Source organism: Lycium ferocissimum, chromosome 4 (genome assembly GCF_029784015.1).
Source record: "Lycium ferocissimum isolate CSIRO_LF1 chromosome 4, AGI_CSIRO_Lferr_CH_V1, whole genome shotgun sequence".
Taxonomy (NCBI): Eukaryota; Viridiplantae; Streptophyta; class Magnoliopsida; order Solanales; family Solanaceae; genus Lycium; species Lycium ferocissimum.
In genome coordinates, this window is record NC_081345.1 from 36,203,282 (window position 1) to 36,217,968 (window position 14,687).

Genomic DNA, 14,687 nt, shown 5'->3' on the forward strand with positions numbered 1-14,687 from the left:
GTATTTGCTAACAAATATAATACGTATCTTAGATCTCATTTGTTTTCATTAAGATTAAGACGTCTGAATCTGAATGCACATCTGAATGATTAAGATGTTGTCTCTAGGTACGAACACTTTGAATGATTAAAATCGTTTGTTTTTCAATATACGAATGTGCATAATGTATTCATTTAAATATAATAAATATACAATTCAAATAAAAAATAACTAAATATCAGAAAATAAATACAATAAAATAAAATATTATTTGATAAAAAATGAAACACTTATGTTCACTAGTAATGGTGGAGATGATTTGTAGTCGTGGTGGGTGGTGAGTGGAGGTGGAGGGGTGGGTGGGTGGTGGGTGGTTGGGGTGAGGGGTGGGACGTAATGGGGGTGGTGTGGAGTGGGGTTGGTGATGGGAGGTGGGGGTGGGTGGTGTGGGGTTGGTAGTGGGTGGGTGGTGGGGAGCGGGGTTGGGAGTGGAGGGTAGGTGGGGGTAGAGTGGGGTTGAGGTAGAGGGGTGGGGTTGGGGGTGGAGCTCGTGGTAAAAAAAAAAAAAAAAAAAAAAAAATCATATAAGAATACCTCTTAATGATATTAAGAGCCTGTTTGGATGGGCTTAAAAAAAAGCGACTTTCCGACTTATAAGTCGAAAAAAAAAAAAAGTTGGTGTAGTCCAACTTATTTTTTTGGCTTATAAGCTTTTTTATTTTAATTACTATTTTCTTTAGATAAGTTAAGCCAAACAAATCCAATTAATTTTTGGGCTTATTTTAAGCGCAAAATCATACTTTAACTTTTTTTAGCTTTAAAACACTCATTGCAAAAAAAAACGAACATAGGCAACTTATAAGCCAATCCAAACAGGCTCTAAGACTTGGTTTAAGATCTTAATGATTAAGACCTATTCAGACCTAATAAGTGCTTAGATCTTAATGCAAACAAATGAGCTTAATGCTTTGAGGCAAATTATCTTAGACAATAAGTGCAAACAAATGAGGCCTTAGACAGGTAAAACTAACACGATTGCACATAAGTATGGACTGTATGGTCATTCAGGCGTTCTAATTAGGCAGTTATCTTAAATATATGTAGTACAATTATATAGGTATATTATTTTTATTTATTACGTGATTAACTTATTTATTCAAACATTTCGACTGTACGGAAAAAATTTAACATCTTAATTAGAGCATATGTTATTTTTCTGCGGTTCGGGATTGCATTACTCTTAAGTATATCAATAAGTTTGGTTTAAAGTACATACTCTAAATGATTAGCGATGGTATGAATTAAATTTGGAGCAAAGAACAGTTTGTACCAAGAGAAGCAAACATGCTGGGGCGTTGAGTTTGTCCTAGATCTATTGTGGAATGGAAGTTTTGTCTCCTTCATTGGCATGTATGCCCCTATTTTGTGTTGGTTCTTAATTTTTGCTCCTTATAACAAATAATAACTTTTCCGCAGAGCATACGTTTATTTTTTCACATCATAATATCTCATAAGCTATGCCCCGTATGACTAAAGAACTTATGCCTCCTAGGCATAACTTGAAATTCTAAAGGATAAAAATTAAAGACCAGCCAATTTGAAGGACAAATCATGCAATTTCTTCTATATGATCTTGAACAATTCTCACTCCATAAGCTAGTTGTTGGATTTGAGTTAAGCCCAAGAACAATTTTCTTATCAATAAACTAAAGATTTTCCAAAAATTCCATCTTAGGGGAGAAAAAAACAACCACACAATGGATCCAAGGCTAATTTTAGACAATTATCTCTTTTTTAGGTTACCATTTTATTTTTATCCATATTCTTAAAAGTTGTGCTAATATAACCCCTGTGATTGACAAAACATTACATCGTCGTCTAAGTCCTAATGTCTATAAAATATTAGACCGTGGTCTAACAGTTCTCACAATATTTCAATTTGTTCAACAAAAAAATTGAAACCCTAATCCAAAAGGTTTAGGAGTGAAAAAAAAGAGTCATATTTACTAAACAACTATACTAAAAAATAACAATCAATGAAAAATTTTATGGATCTAAAAGAATGTAGTTTGGAGGCGAAAAACCATTCAAACGATATTGCTGTTTCTATTTTGGCGTCCAAAGCTACCAAGTATCTTTTAATACAAAGTATAATTGTCATTTAAAAATGAACTATCAAAAAAAAAAAAAAAAAAAAAAGACACTGAGTAGGTGAACTGCTGCTATTTATTATGTAAACAGAACAGGGAGCTCGTTAGAAGATTAGCTTTTTTAAGCTTATGATAAAATAATTACGTTTGTCTTCATATAATCATGTCGCTGGATCAGATTTCTTGATTACTATTTTCAAGAGGAAAGCTCAGGAACATCCCTCATAGTTTATTTTTTTAAAGACTAATCTCTGTTGTCATTCAAGATATCATAATCACTGCAACTTTTTATTCTTTTATGTTTAATGTTTCATTGCACAATGACATAAGTTTCAGATGACAAAAACTTCCATAATATCTCAAAGCTGTGTTATTTGTTGGATGCTCTATTTTGCTAACAAAATTCTCTATTCAATTCACTTAATGTGTTACACAATTAATGCGAACCTGTTGGAAATCTCTTTAAAAGTAAAATTATCTTTTTAATTTCTCATGTCTGGATTTTAAACTAAAATATAGATACTTGGGAAAAGGTGCAAATATACCCCCGTTATAAAAGTGGTGTAAATAACATGGTTATAAATACAGATTCTAGTATGGTGCAAATATCTGCGTTTTTATTCAAAAACGGAATTTTTTTCTAAAATTATTTAGTTGATATTTTAATTAAAGAAAATACTACGTGGCTTTAAAAAAAAGTCACCCATTTTTTTTAGTAGACATATTTTTCTAAGCCTCCATGATAAAACAATTTATTGGTGGGTGGGGTATTTTTTTAAAGCCACAGAGATATATTTTTAAATACGCGTAGATATGACATACCAACGGAAAAAAATTACCATGTGGCGTTAGAAAAATATGTCTACTAAAAAAAATAGGTGGACTATTTTTAAAACCACATGAGTTTTTTTTAATTAAAAAAATAAGCTAAATGATTTAAAAAAAATCCCATTAGCGAAAAGGGTATATTCACCCCATAATTATTCGTGTAAAAAATGATGGGAAGCAAAGGGTATATATTTATATTATGACCATTTTGTAACGACCATGTGAAGGGTATATATAACCACTTTGTTAACGGGGGATATCGTCCGATTTTTTTAATCTAAATCGCAAATTCGTGATTAGTGGGGTATATTTGCACCTTTGCCCTAGATACTTTATTGAAATATCAACATTAATACATGCTGCTAGGCAAAAAATGCATTGTATAATATAAGGATTTTTTTTTAAATGTAAATATATAGATTTTGAATCCCCTAAATACAAGATTAGAGGTTGGCTCAGTGGTTAATGGAGTTCAAAATATATCTTGAGGTTCCAAGTTCAAATCCCAAACTCTATATTTTTATTTTTCGAACCCCCTTAGTGAAAATCTTGAATCCGCCACTGGGTGCTGGTTTTTACTCCAACGAGGGGTGACAAAATTATTCCATAAAAATATGACCCACCCATATATGTCCAAGCAATTTTGGGCGGGTAATGATCTAACAATGATTAACTTAGCTCATCTTGATCCGCTCATATTCAATTTATCTAAAATTTGCGCTGATTTGAGGTAAGTATGTAGCCCAAATTGAATTATGAAACATCTGTTAGAATATTTAAATAATTCTTTTTATGTTTGATCCGACAATGATTAACTTAGCTCATCTCGATCCGCTCAAATTCAATTTATCTAAAAGTTACGCTGATTTGAGGCAAATATGTAGCCCAAATTGAATTATGAGATATCTTGTTAGAATATTTAAATAATTCTTTTTATGTTTGATATGTTCTATATAACTATAATTAAAAAAGGGAAAAAAACTTTTATTAGTGTTTATTGGTAATTTAACAAATTATAAGAAAACAAGCAATTTGAAATTGGTATAGAGCGGGTGAGTTGAGCTGTTACCCATTGTTTAGCTTATCTTTAGCTCACTCATTTAAGCCCAATTAAGTTTTGGGAACGGTTGAGTTACGATCAATTTATTTATTCAGATTATTTTGACCGGCCCAAATCAACACAAACCGTCCATTTTTCATCCTTACATTCGACATACTTTCTTTTCCGTTTAAAAAAGAATTGCCCACTTACAAATTTGAAAACAATCAAGTTTACATGAACTTCCCATTTCACCCTTCATAAAAAGCTTTTATAGCCACACATATATTATGACATGTTTAAGTTCACAAGTTTCAAAAAGTTCTATAGATATACAAATGTTATGACATATTTAAGATCATTAATCTTCATTTTCTTTTAAAACTCCGTTATATTCAGACTATGTCATACAGATTGAAACCGAAAGAGTACATACATTTCTTATTAGAAAACTCGATCATGAATTGTGAGATGTATATATATACCATTAAAATATTTGGCAAGGACCCCCAGGGGCGGCTCAACAGATTTGGTGGCCTAAAGCCAAAATATATAAAAAGTTCCTTGAATTTTTCGCTATATAATAATGAGATACAAAAGAAGCCCATGTGGCTTTGATCCAGTGGTGAGAGCGTAACGCTTGATGTGTAGGTAAGACACATGTCAAAGTATGTAACTCTCATATACAAAAGTATGGTATTTAGTCGAAAAAGGTAAAAAGGAGAGCCTATTATCCACTGAATTTCAAACCTTGCGACACTTGTCTGGGGATTTCTTAGCTAAAAGATAAGACATAAAAAAACTTGCTTTCTGATGCATGAATCAATTAAATATCACAAACGAAGTAGCTAATTTAGTGAAAGTGAGTTGAATTAGAAAATAATCATGATAAACATGAATAAAATACCATACATAGAGAAAGAAAAATTAGAATTAATGAGAAGGTAAATATGTTATTTAGTTAATAAGAGAAAATTTATCGTTATTTACTCACTCTACCATACAATTTTTACTAAATTTTATAAATGTTAAAATTTGAAATCTTTACTAATAAATTTCCCTCCGTTCACTTTTATATGTCTAGTATGGACTTTGCACACCCCTTAAGAAATAATAAATGAAGTGATTATTTTACCATGATACCCGTATTAGTTAGTGTATAGTCTTAAGATTTGAAAAATGATTTGAAAATATGAGTAATTAATTCGGTAAAACAGGATACATAAATTGTTTTTTCTCTTGATATGCGAAAATTGACAAGTAAAAATGAAAATCTATTTTTGAAATAGTGGACAAATAAAAGTGAACGAAGAGAGTACATAAAATATATGTTAGTATGTTACATGTAATAATATAGTACTTCATAATTTAGGGCCTTCAATATTTGGGGGGCCCTAGGGCGTCACTGGCCTTACCTTAGAGCCGGCTCTGAGGACAACTATAAATAAGGCATGAAAAATTGTTACAAATGCATTCTCTATCTGAACATTATATCTCACTAGTACTTTTGAGAAAACTAATATCTGCTTAACTAATATGGCATCTCTCATCTCTAGCTGGGCTTCTCAAGCGAACTCTGTGCCTGAAAAATATGTGGTGCCATCAGAGAAAAGGTTGAACATAAATGTCCCCATTGGTAAAGATATTCCTGTTATTGATTTGTCACTACCTTCTGAGAATATAGTTAAGGAAATCATCAAAGCTTCCCAAGAGTATGGAGTTTTTCAGGTAATAATCCTCATTTATTTCCCATCTTTGATAATCACATGTACCCTTTAAACTAACCCAAATGTATATGTCAAAATTTGGCTTTAATTTTAGAAATAAAAGTTGATATGAATGTGTCAAGTAATTAGTACTCACTCCGTTTCAATTTATGTGATAGAGTTTAAATCTGTATATAGTTTTAAAAAGAAAAAAAGATTTTTAAAATATGTGGTCTTAAACATGTTATACTAGCATTTTTGTGGCTATAAAACTATTGAAACTTTTGGTCTTCCAACGTGTCATAGCATTTTCACTAAAGACATTCAAAATATAAAGAAGTAAACACAAAAAAAAAAAACTAAGGGGAGTCGACATCTTCTGTACGTAGATTTTTTTTTTTGACCTTATATGTACAGTGTAATTTTCTGGGGAAGCATCGCTGATGGTTATAAAAGCATCTTATTAATTAGAGAAGCATGTCATTCTTTTTGGAACAGACTTAAAGAGAAAAGTGTGTCACATAAATTAGAACATAACAGAGAGAGTAACATATAATTATATTATTGTCATTTCTCTGCTTTTATATTATGTAAAGTAGTAATTCTTGTTTATGATCTCATCATTAGGTGATCAACCATGGAGTCTCACAAGAGTTGATTGCTGATGTCCTTAAAGTTTGTGGGGAGTTTTTCAAGTTGCCTATTGAGGAATTGGAAAAGTATACTGAAGAAGAAGAGTTGAGTGAATTTGAGATAAATCTTGACCAAAAACCAAAGCTTTATATTGAAAAGGAGTACAAGCCAAAAAAGAATGGCAAGAATGATAAGGAAGTTATTTTCTGGAAAGACACTTTTGCGCATTGTAGTCATCCTACCAAAGAAGACCGCATGAATTCTTGGCCTGAAAAGCCAGCACAATATAGGTAAATTAAATATTAGTGCTAATATGTATAGCTTAAAATAGTTTGTCGGATTTCAGTTTATGTAACATTATTTCCTTATTATTTCGTTTAAAAATGAACTTTACAATTCTCGTTTTTCCCTTGATGATAAGCTTTTATAACCACACAAATGTTATGGCATACATATTTAAGGCCACAAATTTCAAAACATTTATAGTCAAGCAAATGCTATGACATGTTTAAAATCACAAGTTACAAAACTCTTCATTTCATTCTTATAGTAGCATATTTAACCAAGCTTTCAAAAGCTACATAAATTGAAAAGAAATTTTTGTCATAAGTGTTTCCCGAAAAATATTTCTAAAGAATAACCGTTTGTATTTGGCTAATCAATTGAAAGAATATTTCTACCAATATTAGAGTAGCAGTTTTTGCTTGGTCAACGTTCTAAAAGTGCTTCTTGGGAAAACTAATTTTTTTCACCTTCTGAAAGACAATTTTTGTTACTACTCAGAACATTTATCAGTTTCCTGAAAACGTTGACCATACAAGTTATTAATCTTCGTGCCGATTCAAATTATATCAAGTAAATTTTTGTTTTACTATGTTTATATAGGGAAGTGATTGGAAGATACACTGAAGGAGTGAGGAAAACGAGCGTGAGGATTATGGAACTGATGTGTGAAGGACTTGGACTTGAAAAGGATCACTTAGCCAATGAACTGAGCCAAATTCAATATATGGCTATGAACCTTTATCCAAAATGCCCTGATCCAAGTGTAACAGCCGGAGCAGTAGAACACAATGATGGAGGAGTTATCAATTTGGTTCTACAAGAATTGGGTGGATTACATGTGCGCCGTCAGAAGGATGGGCAGTGGTTTGCTGTTGAACCTATTCCTGGTGCATTAGTGTGCATCAATGGCATGATATTGAAGGTATTCTTCTTCTTCTTCTTCTTGTGTTACTGGGTTCGGGATGCCACTGAATTCACTAAATGAAATATTGGGTTTAAAATTTAATATATGTACATATTTAATAGATATAGGGTGTGAGCCAAATCTACTGGATGTGATGACCAAGCACGTACATTTTACTGTGCATAAAAAACTACTACATACGTCCCGGTTCTAAAAGAGTTGGAGCCGATCGGCTATATGAATTCTCACGGGCCATGTTTCCTCATTTAAGCTCAACTCATGTCATCATCAATACCCAAAAAAATAAAAATGGAAAATACTTCTAAAAAAGCAAGAGGTTCCCAACTAGGAGATATCATAATTCTTTTTCTTCCATTCTGCTGTAACTTTAGCTAAGTCTGCATTGATTCCAAATTTTTTTAGATCTTTCTGGACAACTTCTTTCCATGTGATTCTAGGTCTACTTCATCCTCTTTTAACATCTTCACACACTATTTTTACACCTACAGACTGCTACATTTGTAAGTCGGCACAAGACATGACTAAACCATGTCAAGCGACTTTCATCAATACATTTTGTGTGTGTTGAGAAACGCATATTATTCTTGTTTCTTTTTCTCTAATCTAGGGCTTGCACTACTCAGGTCATAAGCAATGGGAAGTTAGAAAGTGGAATACACAGAGTGGCAACCAATTCAATCAGAGATAGAATATCTCTTGGATGCTTAACAAGTCCTACATGTTATGGAAAATGCATCATAGAGCCTGCAAAAACACTTATAAGTGAAACTAATCCTCCAAAATATAAGTCCTTCTCCTACACTGAGTATTTGAAGGTTTACTTCACTGACACCTCTGAATTTGAAGCTGCACTCAATCCATATAAAATTTAATTTATCCCCCTGAGGGATAAATTAATGTGTTGCTAATATGCGTACCAAAATTTATCTATGAGGAATAAATTGTGTGTGTTTAATGCTATATTTTTATTTTCTGTATTTCCAGTTCGATGCTACAAAGTATGTATTGTACTTCCTTTGTGTGGTGAACGAATTTGTGATATAAATAAAATTTATCTTTTGAATAAAGATGTGTTGGAGTTAAGTTATAAGTTGAATTAATCATCTATTTTTCCTTCCCCCCTCTACCTCTCATTTATCGTGTTTTTCTATTTGAAGTAATTTAAATATCCCTTTATATGTATAATCGTCCATCAAAATAATAGCCGGCAAATGTATATTTTTTGAATTAATCATCTATTTTTGGCTAGTGAATGTAATTAGGTTTGGCTGAGCTGTCAAATGTGTTAGAAGCCCCAATTTAAAGTGGAAAGGTTGAGAGATGTCATGTAGATAGCATGTGGTAATGAGATACAGAGATGGTAACAAAGCTAATTGAAGAATCTCTCCGAGGAAATAATGGGCCGGTCACAAAGGAGATACTAGGCCAGTAGTAAAATTTGGGCCTAACTACAAGTGGAAGTTAATGGGCGCAAGGGTCGGTCCAAGGAAAATTTCTCCTATGCGGTCCAGTGATTGAGGAAATACTATTTACAAACCAAAACCAAAGTCTATGTTTTGTTAAAGTTTGCTTTTCCGATTCCAATTTCATGTGGCACTTTAAAGATGATTCCCTTACTTTTATAATCATGCACACTTCCGATATGTGACTCTTGAAGTCTCCTTGATAGTTGCTGCAAACTATACAACAGTCAACCACTTGTCATTATGTCACAGGTAGAAGTCAAGAGATATCTGTAGACAATAAAATTCGCGTCGACAAAATAATAATCAAGACAAAAAAATATCGCAACAATCGTAGTATTTGATTTCAAATATGAGTGTTACAATCTCTATGAATCCTCTGATTCTTCTTTACAAATATAAATTCAAGGGCTTTTGAGCTTGATCTTGAATTTAATGGATTTGATCTTGATTTGTACTTGAATTCAAGGGCTTTTGAGCTTGATCTTGAATTTGGTGGTCTTGATCTTGAACTTGTATTTGAATTCAAGGGCTTAAAGCTTGATTTTGAATATGGACTTGATTTTGACTTGAATTGATTCGTCACGAACACTTTGATGGCCGCCACGAACAATAACTTTCAGACGAACAAGTGAATTTGATCTTGCACGCCTTGGTATTTAATTTGCCTTCGTTGACTTTGATCTTGAACGCCTTGCTATTTGATTTACCTTCGTTCTTGATCTTCGATTAACTGAAGCTTGTAGAGGACTACTTGAATGCTTGCAACTTGTAGAAAACTTGTAGCGTTTAATCCACGAGCTCCCTCTGGCCTCTTGTTTTAATTCAGGTATTTAATTCTGAATTATGAGACCCCTATTTATAGTTCTAGAATGGAAGAGTTGTGATAAGGACAAACCTTTTCTGACCAATCAGAATGAAGTGACATGGTCATATTTGATTGGCTGGAACATGTCACTTATACACGTGGCGTATCTTCATTGGCCTTTGATTTGACTAGGCATGCTGCATCATTCTGACACGTAGTGTGATCCTATTGGCTCCTTCATTTGACTTAGCGTGCCACGCCATTTGGCACGTGGCGCCACAGTAGGCCTCTAGAATAAGATGATGTCTTGGGTTCGACAAAGTGAGCTCATCATTTGTAACCAAAGTTAATGGACTAGCCCAATAAAATTATATCAGCCCACTTATTTATTCGGACTAATATATTTTGAAGTTATTATTATCTTAATTTCTCGTGGATTTAAATTCAATAAAATTTAGTTGTCCACAATATCACTAATGTCTTTTTTTTTTTACGTTAATTTTTTCAAGATTATATTTTTTTGACAATAAAATCTGAATTATTACCATACCAAAGCAAAAGTATTTATAAACTAAAGAGCATTCAGAGTCTTAACCACCGTTTAGGAAGAGCGTTAAAGTGCATCTGAACCTCAGAGGGAAAAAACCAAAGCCAACAGACAAAATTTGACTAATTCACAGCCTAGGATTTCTAGACTATATTGCTCGAGTAGAAATGATTATTAAAAAGTTTAGAAACAATCTAATATACTTGGCATTGCTTCAAAAGATTCCATTGTTCTCACAAACCATTTATAAAATTTGAAGTAAGATGGTGTCTCTTTCGTGTATAATTGATTATTTAATTCGATACAATTTGAAATTAACTATATATATTGCTACTTTTCTTACTAATAGAAAATGTTAATTAGCTGCTTAAGCAAAGTCAACGGATTTGCGTGATTGACGTGACTTGTTGCCATGTTCAGTTAAGGAAGAAGTATCATCACTTACAACCAACACAGGAACCAAGCAATTAATTGTAGAGTTATTTAATAGTTTTTGTGATTATTAATATTCAAGAAACTATCGCTTTTAGTCCTTCAGATATTGGCAGAATTTGATTTTGGTCCTTGTGATTTGTGGTCAAGCACATTTAACCTTCATCAAATTGATATGTGCACTTTTGATCCCTCGAATTGTGAATCTCCACAAATTTAATGAACTTTTAAGTGCTAAACTATTCAATTGTCAAGGTGTTAATGTTCAGTTCGTACTGCTACTTCGTATTTGAGGATAATATAGTCTCAAATAGTCTAGATATCAAATATTTCCTATATTAAAGGACAAAAAATGCATTCTTAGTTAATTGAAAGTTAAATGTGCTTAGTCAACTATTTTAAGAACGAAAATCAGAATCTACCAACAACTGATTGACCGGTAGTACAATTATCCCTTATTATTATCACAACAATAAGAAGGTCAACGCTCAAACATACAATGAGCTACTATAAAACCAAGAAAACTAGTACTGGCCAAACTAAGTTCGAAGAGATCTACTTCAATTCCTACTAGTGTAGAATGGATTCGACAAAAAGGTAACACAAATTCTAATATTTCTCTTGTTAATCGGTATATTTGTTTGATTGTTTCACTTATTATTTTCGATTCTTTTCATGTCTCTTAGGCTAATTTATATATTTAGATCCCTTTGCTACCTCAATCATTATTTATTTCTGCCTCCATTTCAATTTACGTGTCTTAGTTTATTTTTGATATTTTACTTTAATTTATTATACTACTAGTATTTATTTCATTTTTAATTTTTTTTTTTTTTGCTGGGCAGCAATGAGGATGTTTCACACGTTGATGTGATTAGTGCAAAGGATCTGCTCTCCTCAGGTCACAGTTACTTAGATGTGAGGTGAGGAATTGAAAAGCCTTACAAAAAGAAAATCTTGTTAAAGTAAACTAATTTGCATTAGATTAGGAAAAATATCGATAATTTAATTTAATTTAATTTCATATTAATTTTAATGGCCTTGGAGCAGTTTGGAATAAATATATCTCTGTGGTATTTTTTATAGGTCGCGTGGTCAAGCGAAAGCGATCAATAATGCTTGCATTAGGGTAGCTTGTCTACATCACACCCATTGGTGTGCGGCCCTTCTCCTGACTCTGCTAATGCGGGATTCTTTGTGCACTAGATTGTCCTTCTTTTTTTTTTCCTTCATATTTTAATCTCTTAATAAAGGCTCGGTTTTTTTCTCTCTTTCTCTCTATTTTGGGGTTTACAGGACAGTTGAAGAGTATAACAGAGGACATATAGATAAAGCGATTAATATTCCCTACATGTTCCTCACTGATGAAGGTTTATTTCTTGACTTTCATCTTTTTTGTGTATTTCTCTTATAAATAAAATGTTTTCTAGTGTGAATCAGTCTTTTAGACGGCATATTTTAAATATCAGTCAATCCTCATTTATATAAGAAATATTTACCTTTTCTTCTGGTGAGTGCCAGGAAGGGTAAAAAACCCAGATTTTCTTGACCAGGTCTCTTCAGTGTGCCAAAAGGAGGATCATCTTATTGTGGTAAATAAACTCATAACCTTTTAACATTCTTTTTAAGGATTTCACTTATGGACATTATAGTGATTTTTTTTTTTTACACCATCACTATAAGTTAACATGTTATAGTCTTATAGTAAGTTACTTATCATTAATTTATTCATAGCTATCAATTTCTTAATTAAATAGAGTTATCTACGTATAATCACCTTTTAAGTAACTTAATTTGCGTAATGATTTTTTCACGATCAAGCGGTCAGCACATAAAACTTCTTCTGAACACCCTCGTAGCTGAGGCTGAATCCATGTTTCATGTTTGAACACCCTCGTAACGGATGTTGAACCCAATATTTTCGACATAGAGCGTAAATATAGATGGTAAAACTTACTAAAAATTTGACAAACTTTAAATTAAATCTATAATTGTAATAGTGTAATGAGTTTAATGGTAAGAACGCAATGATTGAATCTATCAAATTTAAATGTTGGATCCGTCTGTTCCTGACAAATCACATTAAAAAGACATTGTGATCTGTTTTGAAGGGGTGCAACAGTGGAGGAAGAGGACTTCGAGCATGTGTCGATCTTCTTAATGCGGTTAGTGACCCTTTAATTCCCCTTTTATGACAGAAAGTTAAAAAATTTCAATCTGAATTTTGTCTGCATAAGTAAAAGTTATTTTTTCTTAAAATAGTTACGTCGTAACATATAGTATGTTTGTGTAGGGATACAAGGATGTAAGGAATTTGGAAGGTGGGTACTCAGCATGGGTGGATAATGAGTTTAAAGGAGATAAATCTGCTGAACAATTCAAAACTGCCTGCAAATTTCGTCCATGAGGCCGACAGTTGGATTGGTTGAACCTTCACAAGAATTATTTTCTATGCTTTAAGTCATTTCATGAGATGTAATGAAAAAACGTGGCATTTCAAATAAGCATGTAAAATTTATGTTACATTTTGATTTCAAGTTGTTGTGTGTGCAGAGGATTTTCTTGTTAATGTTGTTTATTTGAGTATAAATTACGTGTGCAGTGATATTTCTTAGCAAATTTGCGTACCAGTAGGCTAGGCTCATATTTAGCAATGGCGGGTCCAATTTTTATTATAACGTACCGTGGAGTTCGGGTCAGTTTGCATGCATTTAGAGTACACGAGTATCTGTTACCTTTACTAACATAGGTATCGAGTAACACTGTCTATCAATATTTGGACAAATAGGAAGACACAATCGACCTAGTATTTTTGTCTTTCTTTGAAATTTAAACCCGCAACGGCCTTGTCGTTTTCAGTTCATTTCATTAATCAGTAGACCACATCCTTGGATGCTTAGGAATGTGCAGTAAAATACGCAAATAACCATTTTTCTACTCATGTAACTGAAAAGAGTCACTAATTTTGAAACTGGAAACTCTATATGAATGGTTATTTTCCAGAAGCGGTTAATGGATGCTATTTCTATCTAGGAATGGTAGTCCAAGTCATTCCATGAAGGTAAAATTAACAAAATGACTACCTTTTGGTAGTTTCCTATCATTTATAGCTACCTTTTAAAAATTACCATTTGTAGCTATGTTTTCCCAAATTAAGGTATTTTTTCGGATGTATTTGATGCTTATAAATACATAGTAACACAGTAAAAAATAAAACATACCCCTTGATTTAAGGTCATAACGGTGGGATCAATTAATTAGCTATTAATTAGTATTTTTTACCATACCCTTCCACAAAATCAGATTTTAGATTACCTTTCCATAACCATTTTCTATTCCTCCATCCAATCTTCAACATTCAAACATAAAAAATCAAAAATTCAAAATTTGAAAACATTCAACAACCAATATATTTGAAGTTTTCAATATTGATTTCGTTCTTGATTTACCCATGTATTTGATAGCATAACCAATGTATTTAAAGTTTCCAATCAAACCCCATATATTTTATATTAAATCTCATGTATTTCTGTGAGTAATAATTTGCATCACCCATGTATTTTAGCGATAATGTATTTGAAGTTTTCAACATTGATTTCGTTTTGATTTACACATGTATTTGATAGCATAAACAATGTATTTGAAGTTACCAATCAAACCCCATGTATTTTTATATTAAATCTCATGTATTTGTGTGAGGAACAATTTGCATCACACATGTATTTGATGGATTAATTTGAACAAAATACACAAATATATAGAAAACTTACAATGTATTTTCGTCACTCATGTATTTGAAGCTAGATGAACTGATAGAATTAATTTGAACAAAATACACAAAAATATAGAAAAACTTACATAAATACACCACCAACCACAACAATTGGTAGCT

The 14,687-nt window shown here is 32.2% G+C and overlaps 2 protein-coding genes across 3 annotated transcripts; both read left to right on the plus strand.

Moving 5' to 3' along the window:
- The first annotated feature begins 5,467 nt into the window (after positions 1-5,467).
- Positions 5,468-8,612, plus strand: LOC132052627 (hyoscyamine 6-dioxygenase-like). The gene is made up of 4 exons (XM_059444247.1): positions 5,468-5,724; positions 6,330-6,625; positions 7,221-7,542; positions 8,169-8,612. The coding sequence occupies exons 1-4, from the start codon at positions 5,533-5,535 to the stop codon at positions 8,415-8,417; spliced, it is 1,059 nt and encodes a 352-aa protein (XP_059300230.1). The 5' UTR covers positions 5,468-5,532; the 3' UTR covers positions 8,418-8,612.
- A 2,629-nt stretch (positions 8,613-11,241) lies between these two features.
- LOC132054659 (protein HIGH ARSENIC CONTENT 1, mitochondrial-like) lies at positions 11,242-13,396 on the plus strand. Of its 2 annotated transcripts, none has more exons than XM_059446634.1 (6): positions 11,242-11,392; positions 11,644-11,718; positions 12,092-12,165; positions 12,317-12,387; positions 12,907-12,960; positions 13,089-13,396. In XM_059446634.1, exons 1-6 carry the CDS (start codon positions 11,376-11,378, stop codon positions 13,200-13,202), a joined length of 405 nt encoding a protein of 134 aa, XP_059302617.1. In that variant the 5' UTR covers positions 11,242-11,375; the 3' UTR covers positions 13,203-13,396. The 2 variants fall into 2 exon arrangements, with proteins under 2 accessions (XP_059302617.1, XP_059302616.1); XM_059446633.1 differs by having other exon boundaries at positions 11,247-11,392; positions 11,641-11,718.
- Positions 13,397-14,687: the final 1,291 nt, after the last annotated feature.

Bases quoted from the DNA above. Each gene is read 5' to 3' on its own strand.
- LOC132052627 (XM_059444247.1), top strand. From the start codon at position 5,533: ATGGCATCTCTCATCTCTAGCTGGGCTTCTCAAGCGAACTCTGTGCCT. The intron at 5,725-6,329 runs GTAATAATCCTC...TCTCATCATTAG, and splicing joins AAGAGTATGGAGTTTTTCAG to GTGATCAACCATGGAGTCTC. The intron at 7,543-8,168 runs GTATTCTTCTTC...TGCACTACTCAG, and splicing joins TCAATGGCATGATATTGAAG to GTCATAAGCAATGGGAAGTT.
- LOC132054659 (XM_059446633.1), top strand. The intron at 12,388-12,906 runs GTAAATAAACTC...TCTGTTTTGAAG, and splicing joins AGGAGGATCATCTTATTGTG to GGGTGCAACAGTGGAGGAAG. The intron at 12,961-13,088 runs GTTAGTGACCCT...ATGTTTGTGTAG, and splicing joins GTGTCGATCTTCTTAATGCG to GGATACAAGGATGTAAGGAA.